This window comes from Opisthorchis viverrini, assembly GCF_000715545.1.
Source record: "Opisthorchis viverrini unplaced genomic scaffold opera_v5_232, whole genome shotgun sequence".
NCBI classification, from domain to species: Eukaryota; Metazoa; Platyhelminthes; class Trematoda; order Opisthorchiida; family Opisthorchiidae; genus Opisthorchis; species Opisthorchis viverrini.
In genome coordinates, this window is record NW_008751891.1 from 165251 (window position 1) to 181982 (window position 16732).

General features: G+C 42.0%; 1 protein-coding gene across 1 annotated transcript in view; it reads left to right on the forward strand.

Annotated features, from left to right (window-relative positions):
- The window catches only part of T265_08749 (hypothetical protein), a gene marked incomplete at both ends in the record, with an annotated part of 24282 nt that extends 11204 nt beyond the window's left edge, over nt 1–13078 (forward strand). Inside the window, 3 exons of the mRNA XM_009174638.1 lie at nt 3477–3595; nt 7694–7841; nt 12800–13078. Of these exons, the coding sequence (XP_009172902.1) occupies nt 3477–3595; nt 7694–7841; nt 12800–12822 (290 nt within the window). The remainder of the gene's footprint in view (nt 1–3476; nt 3596–7693; nt 7842–12799) is intronic.
- Between the last annotated feature and the right edge of the window lie 3654 nt (nt 13079–16732).

Consider the following 16732-nt stretch of genomic DNA (forward strand, 5'->3'; position numbering starts at 1 on the left):
CGTAAGATTATTTTGTAGGCTTTCACGATCCGAGATAATTAAAAGAAATGAGTGAGTATATAGAAGAGGTAAAATAACCTGAAAAGTTTCCGGGCTACAAATTGGTGAGAATCACTGCTGTTAAGTTTAATAAACGACAAAATGAACAATGGCAAGAACATCGATGAGTTGCACCCGTTTGTGCAATCATGGCCGATCAGTTACCTAGTTTCGTGAAATATTTGATGCATTTTACTCCAAATAGTTGCTACTTCAGGTGACACGCATTGCAGGTGGGTCTTGCACCTCGGTTTACGTTTTGGAATGGTTATGTGCCTTTAGTTTTGAGAAGAGCAAGCACATCCGGGTACGTTATGAAATGGAGAATAATGAATATTTTTACATAAAACTGACCAGCCGGCCAATTAGACTAAGGATAAACTGTCTGGCCTTGAACTTTCTGTCGATGAATCGATCATGTTAAAGCGGCAGTGTACTAGGCCAATGACAAGATTAGGCGAATTAGTGTCTGTAAAATACACACAAGCACCTAATAAACTCTTACATTGCCTCCAAATATTCATAAAAATTTAAAAAGCGGGAGTTACGGGTTGTGGGACTCATGAAAAAGCTTATTTTATTATCCGTGCGGTGAGCGATTCCCCCATCGCTGTCTAAGGGTTTTGAAGGGAAATGACTGTTTTCAAACAATATCCCGAAATAGAGAAGTATTGGCAAAACGGACAGTGATTTGGGTATGCAGTTTAACGAGTTACTTTTGTCAAAAAAACCTACCTTAGTATTGGTATGCGCATGCTATTAGAGGTGTGATTATAGCCCAGATTAAAACAAGCAAGTTGCCCCAGAGTTTAACTGATTGGAAGGTTGGCGCCACATTCAAGCTTGGACAGAAAGGAAGTTTTTAGAAGGCAATATTACATGTGCAAGAGACAAAAATATTTTCACGAGTGATAGCCATTGTAATACGATGAATATTTCAGAAAGCAAAATTATATTTTTTATTTTATCAAACGAGTAATTTCTATTATCTAAATATGAAATTAAATGAATTATTGCCGGTTGTTCTCAACATTGTGAATTGAGTCCACTCAAAGTCGAAATTAGGGGATATTGTGGACCAGACCATAAAAATCTCCCAAAGGTTTTTTCACGAGCTCTGCGAAATCCGTTTCACACAGGTACAGTGCTTTTAGAAGAATTTTACGATTGATTAAAAAGCAACAGTATGTCAGCTTCGAACTAGATGAAACAAGGTGGATATGAATACTCCTCAGTTTATAACTTTAAAAGAGGTAACTTGAAGGTAAACTAGTAATCTATAGCAGAAGACAAATTCAAGATGATATTCACCAGTTCCATTACCCATACTGCAGAACGGAATATTTTGCAGCGGATTGCACTGTGTGATCGACAAGTTTGCTAGATTTCGCGCTGTTATCTAATTGTGAATGGGATGTAAGTGGTGGATGTAGCCACTCTGGTGGCTCTTGTTGTGGACACTCTTCAACAAAAGTAGCTGACTGAAATGCGAACCCGCCAAGAACAAGATCAAATACAAATGACTGATAAAGAATGCAGCCAACATTGCATGAGACTTGAAGATGGTGAGCAATTTCCACAGTTCCTTAAGACACTCACCCAGGCCTTCTTTCCAATTACTAGAAGAGTAAATATTCTGTTGCCTTTGCGCGGACTTTACGGTAGCTACATAGCCCAACGCAACCAAATAAGCCAGGGCGTGTCTTTCACAGTATCTTGGGCCATGTTTGTTTACGACAAAGGGCAGTCCAATATAGCCTCGCATTTAACAGCTCTAGTATGTAGAGAATTTGATTTGATCAATTGCGTCTTGAGAAGAGAGGTATTCTATCAACTCTTTCTATAACCAACATTTAATTACTCCAAATTGCGTGTCCTATGATAGTTCGAGTTAAACCCAATGTGCTTCCATCAAGCGCGCATTGTTTTGGTACTTGGGTGATGCATTTTGCAAAGCGTATATAATAACACCTACAGGTGCGAGTTGGTTCTATCTAATAGTGATTCAGACAGATCCTTTGACAATAATGTATGAGCCATGTGGACAATATGCACCAATTGGTTTAAGGCCACTGTAGACTATTGTGAATCTCGTGGAGGAAGGCCGCAACATCACGTTGGTATCTTTGGTGTTGCTCCGTGTTACTGGGTTTCTTCTTGCTTGCGTGTGTTAAAAGTCACCTTCAAAATCGAAAAAACTCGTCAAAAGAGCCCCGTGAATTCACAGCAATTTGTCAATACACTGGAGGAAGGACCAGTCGACCCACATTTTTTCGGGGACATCTTGGCCATTAATATATTTTTGCCTACGTCTTTCTTTTGGTGTAGAATTTCTTGTTATAACGGAGTCCCTAATGCAGGGTAAACTGAATGGATTTCTCAACGTTTTTCCAATTATTCTTGCCCAGATTTTGCGCAGTAATTGATAGGTCTCTTCTAGACATTGGGGATTTTACATGTTACTGGTTGTTGCCTGTTGCCAAAGGGAATAATGTTGGCCCAGATCTATGGTCTCATTCGGTTAAATATATGAATCATACTACTTAAACTCTTGTCTGTTAGTTAAGTCGGAAGTGTGTACAATCTCAAGGAAACGTCCTTAATTGTAACTAATACCATATGTCCCACAGGGCAAATATGTCCTCAGTTTAACTTCACCGATAACAGAGCACAACGTTTACGCCAGTAGCGGTCGAAATAAATGAGATCGGATCCATCTTACCCAACTTTTACCGTTAGCCTTGTTTTTATCTTGCTTTAATGATGGAGTGTCTGGGCATTCTGAATCATCAGAATTTGCTGTAGTACCCACTTTTCTGGTCCATAACCGAAAAAAGTCTGGAAACTTTTTTACCTGGTAGCTTACCCAAGCAACTTATAAGCTTTCGAGAAATACACTCGTTTGCAAATCACTTTGGTTTTCACCAGAGACTCAACAGAATCTCTCGTTTGTGATGTTCTACGACGGAACGTACTGCACACGGGCCGCCTCATGTTTCAGTTGGCGCGATATTCGAGATATCGCAGTATATTTTCATAAAGGAAACTACTCACAAAGTAGCTGGAGACCCTTCAACAACCCACGACCTGTGTCGCTTTTCCTGTGGCCTATCGGATAGGTGCTGTTACCGAGTTTCCGTGAAGTTCATGTTATACTTGAACCCAAATTGAACTGATTTCGACAAATCAGTTTGGTTTTCATGGGTGACTCGTAAAGGGGAGATTCAGTTGAGTCTTCCATGAAAACAAAATTGGTATGCAAATGAGTATATTTAGCTAACTTCGTGCAAGTGGGCCTCAAGCAGAACCTAAGTTTGACGGAAACTTGGGGACTGCACTTACCTGATGAGTTCCAAGAAGAGCGAAACCTGGTCGTGGGCTGTTGAAGAGCTTTCTTCCCATGGTAAATAACTTTGCTTCTCTCTCGCCTGCTATAGGTGACGGATCTCTGGATTTCGGTGAATTTCTTCGCGCAATGACCGAACATCATTTTCAAACGCCGGATATACTGAACTCAAAGCATGCAAATGAAGAACTCTACCGTCGAGTGTTTGCAGTAAGCCAAGAGTATATACATGTTGCAAACTCGCGATTCCCTTGATGACCTGGATACTCTCTCTATCTGAGATGCTTTGGAGCAGTTATGTTCCGGAGTCTCCGTGCAATGCACTTTTGGACATCTGTTGGTATTGAGTATACCACAGTTTTAACTGAGATTCCGTGGGCACCTTTGAAGAGCCTTTTACAAAACATTACAGTTGGTTGGTCGTTGATTTGCCTTCGGATCTGATATTGACCTCTTAAAATATCATCTTGCTGTGTACTTCGCGTGCATCGTCCACTGAAGTCCTGGTGCATTCTTTCACGCTAAACAAAACGTGTCCGCAAATGACGGTGTGGGTGATTAGACAGGTCCCACATATTTTTCCTAAATCTTCCTCTCTAATCGTGTTTGCTGTTCGACCCACCTGTATGCTGTGATCCTAAAAAGAACGATAGACGAGCTCGAACTGCCTCAAATGGAAGACAGTGCAAGCACTGAATGCGGAAATCGAAGGGGTAGAGATTTTCAGATAACTGAGCAAAATCCTCAACACCTGGAAAGTCAGAAAAGAGGCGAGAAATCTGAACGTTCAGACTCATTTAATAGTGGTTATCGGAAGGAGTCTTTAGCTCGGTAACTGCGGTATCTGCATTCCGCTGCTTTGTGACGTGAAGTACAGTCAGATGATAAGGCTAAACAACACGACCTGAGTTCGAGCAGGTGATGCACCGGCTGGGGTATGAAGGCCTACAACAAAGGAAACAAATAGACAGACACCAGTTCTGAATCCACTCATGAGAACTCTACAGACTTCCGTGTGCCTGAAAAATAGTCTGACTTAAGTCTCTGATTGAGCAAAGAGATTGTAGTTGTAGGCAACGCTTGTTGCGGTTCTGAGAACTCTAGTGAACAAAGCAGTGATGACTGTCTGGCTAGAAAATCGCCTAAATCCCCTTCTCTTGTCACGTTCATTACCGTGGGCATCCTCTTTGGACCAAAATTTATACCGATGGTAGTACTTGGAAGCTATTCACATGTGAGCTTTGATATAAAATGACTGAAACTACTAGTAAGTTGCACTCATTTGCACACCAAGTTGCTCTTGACAGGAGACAACAGCGACACAACAGCAGTTCTCGTTCATGATGTTCTTACTGTGCCTACGTGGTGAACCCAAAGGAAGGCAAAACCTGTCGTGGGTTCTTGAAGAGTTTTCAGTAACCTTATGAATAGTGTATTCCGTCTAGACAATTATTTGATCTGTTTTTTGGCCTAGATGCATTCATCAGGCATTATGCGATACCAGCACTTTCCTCCTTTGAAGAAGGGATTTCAGAATACCTCCGGGACAAGGCTTATTCGCACACATTCCCCGATTGCGTTCTGACCTTGGAGAATGATGTACTGTTAGGTTTCTGCCGTTGTTCAACAGCATTCGTGAGAACTGTGTGGAATTGTTCATGTCGCAGTTGAATGTTCCGGAACACTTGCTTATTCATGAATTACACACACGAGCGAAACACTGAGAGGTCGTATAGTAGTTTCTGTCATCTGTTTCTCTAGGAATGGTGGCTCTTGCAGGCTAAATTGAACTAACATCAGTTTACGGAATTTGAGTGGTGTGCATTAGAGATGGCGTATAAATTCTCAATTGGGAGTGAAGCCGATCTATGCTGAAGGGCCGAGAAGCATTGTACGGGTGTTGAATCTTTTTTAGAAGTCGTCAGCAGTGCGTATCTCAGAAAGTTCAGAAAATGCCACTTTCGGTCTAGCGGTTGAAAACGCAACCATTCAGTCATAAGCGGCCGGACATCGGCATGAGTAGCTCTCACTCGGACAAGATACATCCTCCCTCATCCTTCAGTTGCATGCTGACTGAGTACTCCATTGATGACCTCTGAGATGGAAGTTACACTCACCTTGTAAAACCATTCTTCCTCTGAGCCATTTATAGATTGATGCCAATCTGAACGTTTGGTTTATTTTGCTTATTATTCGGGGAGACAGAAGATGCTCCAGCCTCGGTTAAGTGGACATTTCGATAGTGTAGTTGTCTATCCCTGAGAAAGAGTGAGAACAGGTTACAACAATGCGCAGCTACAAATCTATGGAATACGAAGTCCACTTAAATACTGGCCCACTTGGCAGACTAGGGATGATCCCATAAGGGCGTTCAATGCCATAGCAATCCCAAACTACACCTAAAAAGGGGCTGACAAGCCCAGTTTTCTGTGGTTTCCTCCCTTTTATCTAGATTAACACGTCTTCCATTTTTGTGACAAGGCGATTAGTGGCGCATTTTTAGCATCGAGGAGTCTACGCACAATCGCTTGGTAGTCAATGCATGCAATTATTAAGGAAAGGCGATTTTTTCACTGTCGTCACACGTGTCAAGTTCTATGGTTGCAATGAGGCAAAGAAGACGAATTTCGAATGCTGCAGAAGTGAGTAGTTTGGGATCGAATTGAGAACATGCCGCACCACCTCACTGGAGAATCATTTAGCCTGGTGATTCTGTCGAATTTGCCAAGTCCACGCCATCACGATTAGAAGGCGGCTGCACCGAGACCCTTTCAGTTGCACCCTCCTTCTTTTCAGCTGTTTGTTTGTGGCAACAAAGTGCTATCGATGAGGAATGGAAAATGTTAGGGCTGGACGAAACCAAAGCTTGAAGGACTTTCTAGACTAGTGAGCTCAGATGCGGCCCCTAACTGGGACCAGTTCACCCATGCTATGTAAACGTCTGTTTGAAATCGATACCTAGTTGAGCGGATTTCCGGCAATTCTCAAAAATGTCTATGCAAAATACCCCTCAGCAGTATTAACTCGAGTGCAAAATTCGTACATTGGGCTTGAGTGAGTCCTGACACCAGTTAGACATCTGAGAACAGAAAGAATTTACAATTCCCCCTTGGTAATAGAGGTTCTCATAACATGAATCGTATCCACATGGTACAAAGCCAGCTGTACAGGCCGCTATTTGAATGAAACCTTTTGCTCATGTTATTTTATCAGATATTCCGTTCTACTCAGTACAGACCAAGACTCTGAAAATGCAAGTTTGATGGTTTCCCTCAGGCGGTTACCACAGAGAAACTGATTTTACCACAGATCAACGCTTTAAAAAGAACGCATGAAAGGCTCAACTGAATGTATTTACTAAGTATGCGGGCCTACATACGTCCCTTTCAAAGGCAGTCGGAAAACGGCCCCCTCTTCAAGTTGGCCTCTTCTGAGAAGGTGCGCAATCGGAACATTTTATTGGCAGTTTCATTGAACTAGAAGTAAGGTCCAGTTGAAGCATCTGGAGATAATCAATAAAAAAATGAATAAATGTTTTTCAAACTTTACTAGCGTCAACCATCCACACGAAAATGTTTTTGGAAGTTTGGAGTTTCTTTAACCCTCCTTTCACAGGCACAAAAATGCCCACAAGGTTTGTTGAGTGCGCCATTCTTTGACCTCGAAGTCTGCTATAAGCAGATGCAGTGGCAGATCGCCCCATTATTGCCATGTCAACTGGACAAACTCTTCCTCTGAGAGAAACAAACAGTTCCTGGCGTCTAATGTTGGCGAGAATGAATGTGGAGAGCACGTAAATTAAAAGTACTTTTCAATATTGACAGGATATGAATGTTGCCTTTAGCCTGGAGCACGAGTGAATGTATGCACTTTGGGTTCGAGGCTAGGTGTTAGAATGATGAAATCAAAGTGATCCTGAACATACCAGCTTACTGAGAAAACTGAAGACCTGCGGTTAATCAACTGAGAATCAGTCGTCTACCGTTCAGATAGTCCTTTCATTGTTCAAACACAGTTTCAGGAAGCATCTAGCTTAAACTCAGCTTCCTCAGTAAGCATTCGAAACCACAGTGAGCTAATCGGGAGTGGGTTGAAACTGAAGTGACTCAAATAACTTATTCATTCGAAATAGAGAAGATACCGCTCCCGCTTGCAAATTAACCCCTTGCGATAGAGAATTATCGTCCTCTTGTTGTTATGTGATGAAATTACTGATCAAGCTGATCTCAAGTGCAGCCAAATGACTTTCAATCGTAGTTAAACAATCAACTACGAATGTCTTTCCTTTTTCTCACCCCGAAATTCAAGGAGTTCGATTGCGATGGCGATGGATTCATTGACGCAAAGGAGTTGGAAAAGACAATGACGAGCTTGGGAGAGACGCTGAGCCCTGAGGATATCATGGACATGATGAGAGAGGCGGATACAGATGGTGATGGAAAAGTCAGTTTCACAGGTGAGCTGATGAGGTCCGTCTTGGTTGAAGGTTGCGAATCATTCTACACCACAGATGCAGTCCTTCTGAACAAGACATCAATCTATGTGTTGTCGATATCTGGAGGGGAATATGAGCGGTGGTCATTAGTTGTTAGGCTAGCATCAGTTGAAGTCGGGACAAGCATTCGACTCACATGGACGACTTCTATTTGCTCATTAAAACGGCAGATAAATTTAGGCCTATGAGGAGGTGGACTGAGGCAACGGGATGCTTTGGGCAGAACAAGCCATTTTAGCTCTGTTTTCGAAGATGGTTTGTGAATTCATGAAGAAGCATAATACCAGTGTTTTGTAGGAATTATTCGAGTAGAGATCTTCATAGACTAGTTGTGAGTGATTGCAACATGCTCCAGTGAGATGGGCGGATTTACTAACCGGAAGGTCCGTGGTTCGAACCCGACCTCTGCTCCTCGACTTCCTCTGTCTAGGCTTGGGCACCCTGGCAGTATCCCAGTCCTGGTGCAACCTTCCGGTGTCATGGCTTCTTCTGAAACAATCTTCCTGGCTTATCTCCAGTGGTTTCAAACTTAACAGCTATGATCCCTCTCCTCCTCGCATAATCAACAGGCTTATTCATTCGTCGTCCAGTCGAACTATATAGTTCACTCAGTCTTGAGTAGTCGATACGAGTCGCGTAATTATCTCACTGAATCGGTCTACTGATACTACGTCTACTTGTCTTATTCAAGAGGCGAAATGGCTCAAGTGGCTCAAGCACGAATCTACTGACCGGATGGTCCGTGGTTCGAACCCGACCTCTGCCCCTCGACTTCCTCTGTCTAGGCTTGGGCAACCTGGCAGTATCCCAGCCCTCGTGCCTCCCCCGTGTAGAATGGCATTTAAGCACCGGAAGGGTGTTACAGCTTTAATGCTATTCGGAATCAGTATTAGGTAATATAAAATGGCGTGATGGATCGCTAAGTACCTTTGGAATAGTTCATGCCTAGTCCATGCCTGGTTCATGACTAGTCATGGAATAGTCCATGCCAGAGATGAAATGGTAAACAAACTGTTTGGATGAAACAGTTAGATATCATTACCACATTGCTGCTCAGTCTCGTGTGGACCACCGAGCTCTTTATCAGTCCTGCAAATACTCAGTGAAACTGAGTACGGTCACGTGAAACTGAAAAGCTTGTTCACATCTGATTGGTTTTTGGGCAAGATCGATGTTCTGGGCATGGTGGAATCATTTTAGTTAGTAGTGTTTTTGTGAACAAGTGACAGTCGAATTGGTTGGAATTTACTAGCCTGGAGATGTTTCATCCAACAAATTATGTATGCATGTAAGCAACCGATGCTGGGTGGTCTTTGGAAGTGTGCACTCCTGCTTCCGTGAAAGAAATTTCGTACGTTACCATCAACAGGGTCTTTTTACAAATTTTCTACCAAAGTCGTGAAACGAGACACTAGTTAAAATCCTGGATAATAGCAGCATCCGTACATTCTTTGGATATGAAGTTTCTGGAAGATCCTGATCGACTGCCCACAGGTGTCAAGTGTATGCCACCCATGCCAGAAGATTAGGCCGAGCTCCTAAATTGGATGGAATCTGCACACGCTGGCGACGTCGTACCACTTGCCCCTTCACAGAGTTCCGGTGTGAGGACATATTTTTGATGACATGAGTTAAGGAATGTGATTTACTTCATCCTCAGGCATTTCATCCATGATTTCGGCAGGGCATCTGAGATTTCCTTTCTGTACTGTATGCAGAGAGCCACCTTCAATACTTCTGTCAATTCGCACTGAAACGTTCATAGTTGTCGGGAAGAGCGGAATTCAATAGATATTTCAAAGTGGACCATATCACGTCCATTTTGTACACCATAAAGCAACATTAGACGATTTTATTATGACATGCGGTTGCCCTGAATGTAGATTAGATAATGTTAATGATGATAGATAATGTTAAAATGACCGATTTAAAAACAAGAACGGTTCCTATTCCAAGTATTATGTCGTTAGCCGTCTTAAATTCCGAATAATGGCATCTTAACAAGAGTGTTTTCGCGTTCTATTTTTTGATACAAAGAAGCTGATTACAGGTTTTCCAAAGTCTGGGAGTCGGCCTCCACCTGTAAAAACGTTCCGGTTCAAATTGGATGTGCTACGCAAATAACATAGGTCAGGTGATTTAAAGCGGTTGATTTTGGGACTCGGTACTGGTTATCGCCACCAGGAGGAGAGAGGAGACATAACAAAACTAAACACCATAAAATGGGTTATTTTCGCGAATTTGTGAATGTTGTTCCAAGACATACGCACTAGGAATTGATGGTTCTACAGCCCAAGCTCAACCTCAGCGTAGATGCTTATGGTCGGGTGAAAATAGTGGTTCTAAAATGAGACAATTTTGTTTCCAAAAGCGAGCATGGTATTTCCAAAACGTCATTCATAAAATCTTGCACCCCCAGTACACTTACAAATGAAACTCTGAATTTGGCTTTCTACTTAGAAAGCCGACAGAAATCACTCTACTCAATGTGCCACAATATCCTGCTCTATCGTGTACTATTGACCGTCATTACTCCACCCCAACGGAGGTTCAATCCGGGTCGGACGGCAAACTGACCTGAATTGGGAAAGGCTGTATCTGTTTGCAGAGAAGATGGATGAATACTTATGGCCGTAAGTCCATTTACGAACGGATGCACCATGATTTTGGGCAAATACAATAAAAATCAAAGGTGGTGACCTTCAAAATTCGTCCCCACAAAAATACTGTGACGTCAATGGATTTTGTGTTACCAGTTTCAACCCGGGTTGTCAGCTTCAGTGCTTGGCGATGTAGTCCCCCCAGCACCAGATCCTGACTTTGACCAGTCTTCTCCCTCCGTTTTACTTTGCGACTTCAATTGTAACTAAGTTAACTTTATTTCTGTACGGCAGTAAAGCATCAGTCATAACGGTGACGCTGCTGTAGCTGGTGATGACAATAGCTTCTACGCGGGTAATTTCAAAAGTTTCGTCATGAGTAGAAAACTTTTCCGCAAAGGTCAATTTTTCGCTGAAGAAAGACGGCGGAACGACAGAAACGACAAAACAACGAGGCGTTTATCAACTGCAACACTTAGTCACTTTGGATGCTATGAAACAGCACGTAAAGATCGCCATTAATGAAAGAAATCGTACTAAGGGACAAAGACACTCAGTCATTTCGACAAATACATTCATTTACAAATCAAGTTGGTTGCCACGGAAGACTCGACTAAATCCTTCGTTCATCGTATTCTTCAACTAGCTGTGTTGCACAAAAAACTCCTTATGTTTGGTTTCAAGATATCGCAGTATATTTTCATAACGGAAACTACTCACAAAGTCGCTGAAAAGTTTTAGACAACCCACGGCCGTTTGGGCCCTTCTTGTGACTCATCAGCTAGGCGCGGTCCCCGAGTTTCCGCCCAACTTATGTTTTGCTTGAACGCAAATTGGACAGATTTTGACAAACAAACTCATTTGCGAATTAATTGGGTTCTTACAGGAGACTCCACTGAATCTCTCAAGTAGAACGCAAGGTTAACGGAAACTCGGAGATTGCGCCTACCTGATGAGCCCCAAGAAAGACGAAATCCTTCTTGGACTGTCAAGGAGTTTCCAGCCGCCTTGTGAGTAGTTTTCTTCATGAAAACTCAGTGGCGTTTATGTTGGATGTAAGAATCTGCCATTCTCTAACTCATCTCAAATTCGTTCCTTACACGATGGATCTCGGCATCTACACAGTGCAGTAGCATTTATTTTCTTCCACTTCTTGAAGCCCTCAGACTTCAAATTCACCATCAAAAATCATCTGTAATTATCGTCCATCTGGAAAAAGTGCTCTTTCACATCAACACCTACTAAGGTTCACATTGAGGCAAAATATCATTTAATTTCAATCGAAGATCATGCCGCGGGGGTTGTTACAACCGTCAGGAAGAAACGGTCCTTTTAAGCGGTGACTAACATTCCAGCTTACTTCAATGATAGACAAAAATCCCAAGCACACATATGACACCCAAATCGTTGCTTGGAAGGCACCTCGTTCCTCGTGGACGTATGAAGCAATCCCTGTTCACAAGAGTAGGTGGTCTCTCCAAATACAGTACTTCAAGTCAGAGAACCCTTTAAAATGGTTCTTAATTTGTGGTGGAGCATGTTTGTTAGACAGACCAGTGAAAGTTATTGGAATTTGCTGAATTTTTTTAAAATATATGATACTAGGTAGTTGCATAGCGTCTGTATTGACATCACGTACGCCTTCAGAATGAAATTTTGAATATTCGTCAAAAGGCCACACTACCTACGTTTTCGCCTTTTTGAGTACACTAATCACGTGATATACTGAAGGCAACCGCGGAATTCTGGTGATTACCTCCGCCACTGAGCAAGAATAAAATTCCAACCTGTGTGCAGCACATTCAGTTGGAGGACATCATAAACGAGAGACTCAATTGAGTCTACCGGTAAAACTAAATTAATTTGCAACTGAGTGTATTTCTCGAAAACAGTCCAGTTTGGCTTCAAGTAGAACATAAGGCTGACGAAAACTCGGGGACTGCGTCTACTTGATGTGCCCCAAGAAGGGCGAAACCGGTTGCGTGGTCCGTGGGCTGTGAGGAGTTTTCAGCAACCTTGTGAGTAGTTTCCTTTACGAAAATTCCAGCAGCTAACTACGCATTGTTGAACAACGTTTTTAAGTTCCCCATAACATTTAAGAATCCTTTATGTTTCAAGAATGCGCGTTTATGACGAAAATAAGCCATGATTCAGCGAGTATTGCGTTGATTCCACACTTTGCCCAGTCATGTTCATTGCTTGTAAATTCTTTACATCATCAGTAGAACCCAGAGAACTTTAAATCAAGTGTTGAACGGCCAACTTGAGTTATTTTCGACTGTTTACAATACAATCATTCTCTTTTCATCTGAATTCCAGAGTTTCTAAATGTACTTAAATAACTATTGACACTTGGAATAATGACAAAAGAAATCTCCGGGATTTCGCAAGCATTTGAGCAGTTTTCATGACATCCAATGCCTCTTTATCAGGACAGCATGGTCTTTCATTCTCCCCTCAAACTCGGATCTGAAACCAGTTTGTTCAACCGCCTTTGTTCGAATCTAACGCGTTGGAGTTCGTCAACGTTTTTGTAAAATGCAACCATATTTCATTCCTTTTAACTGATTCTCTATGTGTCCACGTTGCCTTATTTTAAATACAAGTTTACGGGTAAATGATTTTGTTGTATGGCCGACTTCGTAATCAGAGACCAAAAAATTCAGGTACTGCATCAATATGCATATCATGGTGTTGACAAGAGAATTATGACACCATTGAAAACTAATTCTCTGTCCATCACATTGATGCTGGTCGCTTCGTGTTATAAACTGTTCAAATTAATTTAATTAATTAATTAATTAACTTTCCATTCAGTAAAAACGGCGTGTTATAACTGTTCAAATTAATTTAATTAATTAATTAATTAACTTTCCATTCAGTAAAAACGGATTATTTCAGGTACAATGTGTACTTTACAAAACCCTGTGCCCTGGCCTCTTCCAAAAGCCATGCTTATCTGAGAGAACCGAACATGAAGCGCCATACTTCCCACAAGAAATTCATTCACCAAGAAGGTATCGGTTTGCTCTTTGGAACCCTTGCTTCGTGGAGCAGTTACTCAAATTCCGTCACTTTTCAGACACCTCTGCTAGACATCATTTAGAAGCTTGCGTGGCCATTCGAATCCACTAGGTTTCTGCTTGTTTGAAGTGTTCAAATTTTGTGAGTTCTCGCTCACTGAGACAAGTGGATCCACTTAAATATATAGCTCTGGTTTGCGTTCCCCTTCAACCATAAACTTTGGAAAGCTCCGATGAATGTTCGACAGACTGCGAACAATCACTGAATGATCGTGTTACCGTCAACGCAGGGTTTGGATTTTTCACAAGTTCTAAAATATCATGGCAAAACCTTTTGGCACCCTCCCACCAAATGAGCTATTCTCCACATTCTCCAGTCACTTTTCTTGAAGCGTTAACAAGCAATTTTCGGTGCTGGTAGTTAGCACTTGGGTAGATTTTCAAACGGAGCTTTCCCGTTTCAATTTTCCTGTCTTGGACGCCAGAGCCACCTGGCGTTCTCTGTGCTTCTATAATACATTAGATGTCTGTCAGGTAGACATCTGATCTCATCGTCTTCAGGAGGCGGAAAAGAAGTCCTAATTTGATCACGTGAGTGGCATAAACTACGGTGATGTACAAGTATTTTCCCCCGTGTGACCATGGCAGAGAAGTGAAAAACATTAGGCGTTCGGGCTGATCAGTAAAAGTCGTATTCATTGCTGAATATCTCTGAGTTCGTAAATTAAGGAAGCCTCTTTTCCAGGCGCCCTCGCAACTACAAACTATGTTCAGGAGGCGCAGGAACTAAATACCATTCTGAACCACAACGAACCACACAACGTCCATTACCTGAAAGTGGCGACGGAAATACTCCGTTGTTTACTACTAATCCATATTGATCCATCAGACAGAATACTTACGTTTATGGCATCTAAAGGAGGGGAGCTAATTAGGTAATCAAATAATCAATTGTTTTCTTCCATTCTAATTTTTAAAGATTTTACACTTATCAAGTGTCCACTAGATCAAGGCTTTCTTGCACAATGGTTGTACATATGGTCAAACGTCTGTGGACTTCGGAAAGGTATTGATGGGTGCTGTATCAGAAAAATAGAAAGTCCCCAAACGTAATCATTTGCACACCACTTGGCTTCAACGGGCAGATCAAATAAATACCAGCTGAAGCTCGAATTGATGATAGCCGTCAATTAAAAGACACCAAAACCGAGACATTCAGCTGGGATTTGTTTGAGTCCCCCAAAAAGCAACTGAGTTACTGCTGGGTGCAAGTAAAACATATGTTTAACGGAGATTCTGAGACTGCACCTATCTGATGAGCTCCAGGGAACTCGAAGCTTGTCATGAGTTCCTGAATAGTATGTTCCCTCAAGGAACAGAAACACAATAATCATGATGTTATTCGCACTCTTGTTGTGATATACAAAGTTTTGTGGGAAACACCAAAATTTCTATCGATGGGATATTCAAGGATTTCGCTTTTTAGCGCGTTCACACTAATTGCTCGAGGTCATACTCTTGTGATTCCTGGGTTCCGTTCTCTCTGGCTGGTATCAGCCATTTGTTGATCATCGATCGGGGGTGAGCTACTCTTGTAAAATATAAGGTATTTGTAGCGGAATATTTACGTCTTTTAGGGTTTAAGAAACCACGCAACAGTGTTTTCTAAAATATGTAAGATACTTTTCGATTTTCTATCCTGAATTTCCAAGTGTCAGCACTTTGATTACTTACCATGGATTTTGCTGGTGATCAACATGGTCGGGGTCGTTCTTGAATAAGTCAATACATCATATACTTCTGTAATGCTGAGCACTTCAGTCACCTGACCAATGAAAATAATCTGACGTAAGGGCACAGCGTTCTCCGAAATTTCCATATGCAACGAAACCTGGTTGGACTAATCCGTACTTTGACATTACTAAGCTAGGATTACAAATCAAATTGTTAAACGAGGCAGTTGTCTCAAATCGCTTCAGAAAAAATTTCCCAAGGTGACAAATGTATAATACTTTTCACCGAAAGTTTTAAAAACTATGGAACCCCTCGGTATAACGAGAAAAAAGAGGTGGAGGACGCCGTAGCATGGAAACGATTTTTTTGGTGACTACGTTTGCAATGCAAATATGCTGAACAGATTTCTACATATATAATTGAGTTTTAGTAAGATTTCTCTGCACATTTCCAATAAAAAACCAAAAACGGAAAGGGTTGGTTATCCCAGTAACACAGTATGGATAAAAGCCACTTCGTTTATCTGTGGGACCACGCAAACGATAGGTTATGGGTGGGCGTTTTTAATTTACTTAAGTCAGCCTGAGGTCCCATAGGAAAATACAAGCACGCAGTGTCCGTTAGATCTTTCACCTAGCAAAAGTGTTCAGCTTACGTATCTATAGCTGTTCCCTCGATTAGCGTTCACCCAATGTGAATAGTCCGGCTAGTCACATTTGAACAAGTTGTAAAAGGAGTTAGGTGCATACCTCAAGGTCTAAAAATAATACAATGGTACACTGAGGTTTATGCAATAATATAGGATACTCTCTTATACAGCATGAAACACTTGATGAGTGTGTGGAACTCGCACAACCAACCAACCAACCAACCAACCAACCAACCAACCAACCAACCAACCAACCAACCAACCAACCAACCAACCAACCAACCAACCAACCAACCAACCAACCAACCAACCAACCAACCAACCAACCAACCAACCAACCAACCAACCAACCAACCAACCAACCAACCAACCAACCAACCAACCAACCAACCAACCAACCAACCAACCAACCAACCAACCAACCAACCAACCAACCAACCAACCAACCAACCAACCAACCAACCAACCAACCAACCAACCAACCAACCAACCAACCAACCAACCAACCAACCAACCAACCAACCAACCAACCAACCAACCAACCAACCAACCAACCAACCAACCAACCAACCAACCAACCAACCAACCAACCAACCAACCAACCAACCAACCAACCAACCAACCAACCAACCAACCAACCAACCAACCAATAATCAGTCAATCAGTTAATTAATCGACCAATAAATCAATCATTTAGTCAGCCAATCAACCAATCAAGCAGATGTGGAAAACCTCATCCAGGTTACCCCGGATTTCATAGTCATGTTGAGAGATTTGGTTATACCCATTACAGACTTCATGCCAGCAGTGAAGCCAGTTTATGCTAAGAAGCCGCTCAGAGGAAGA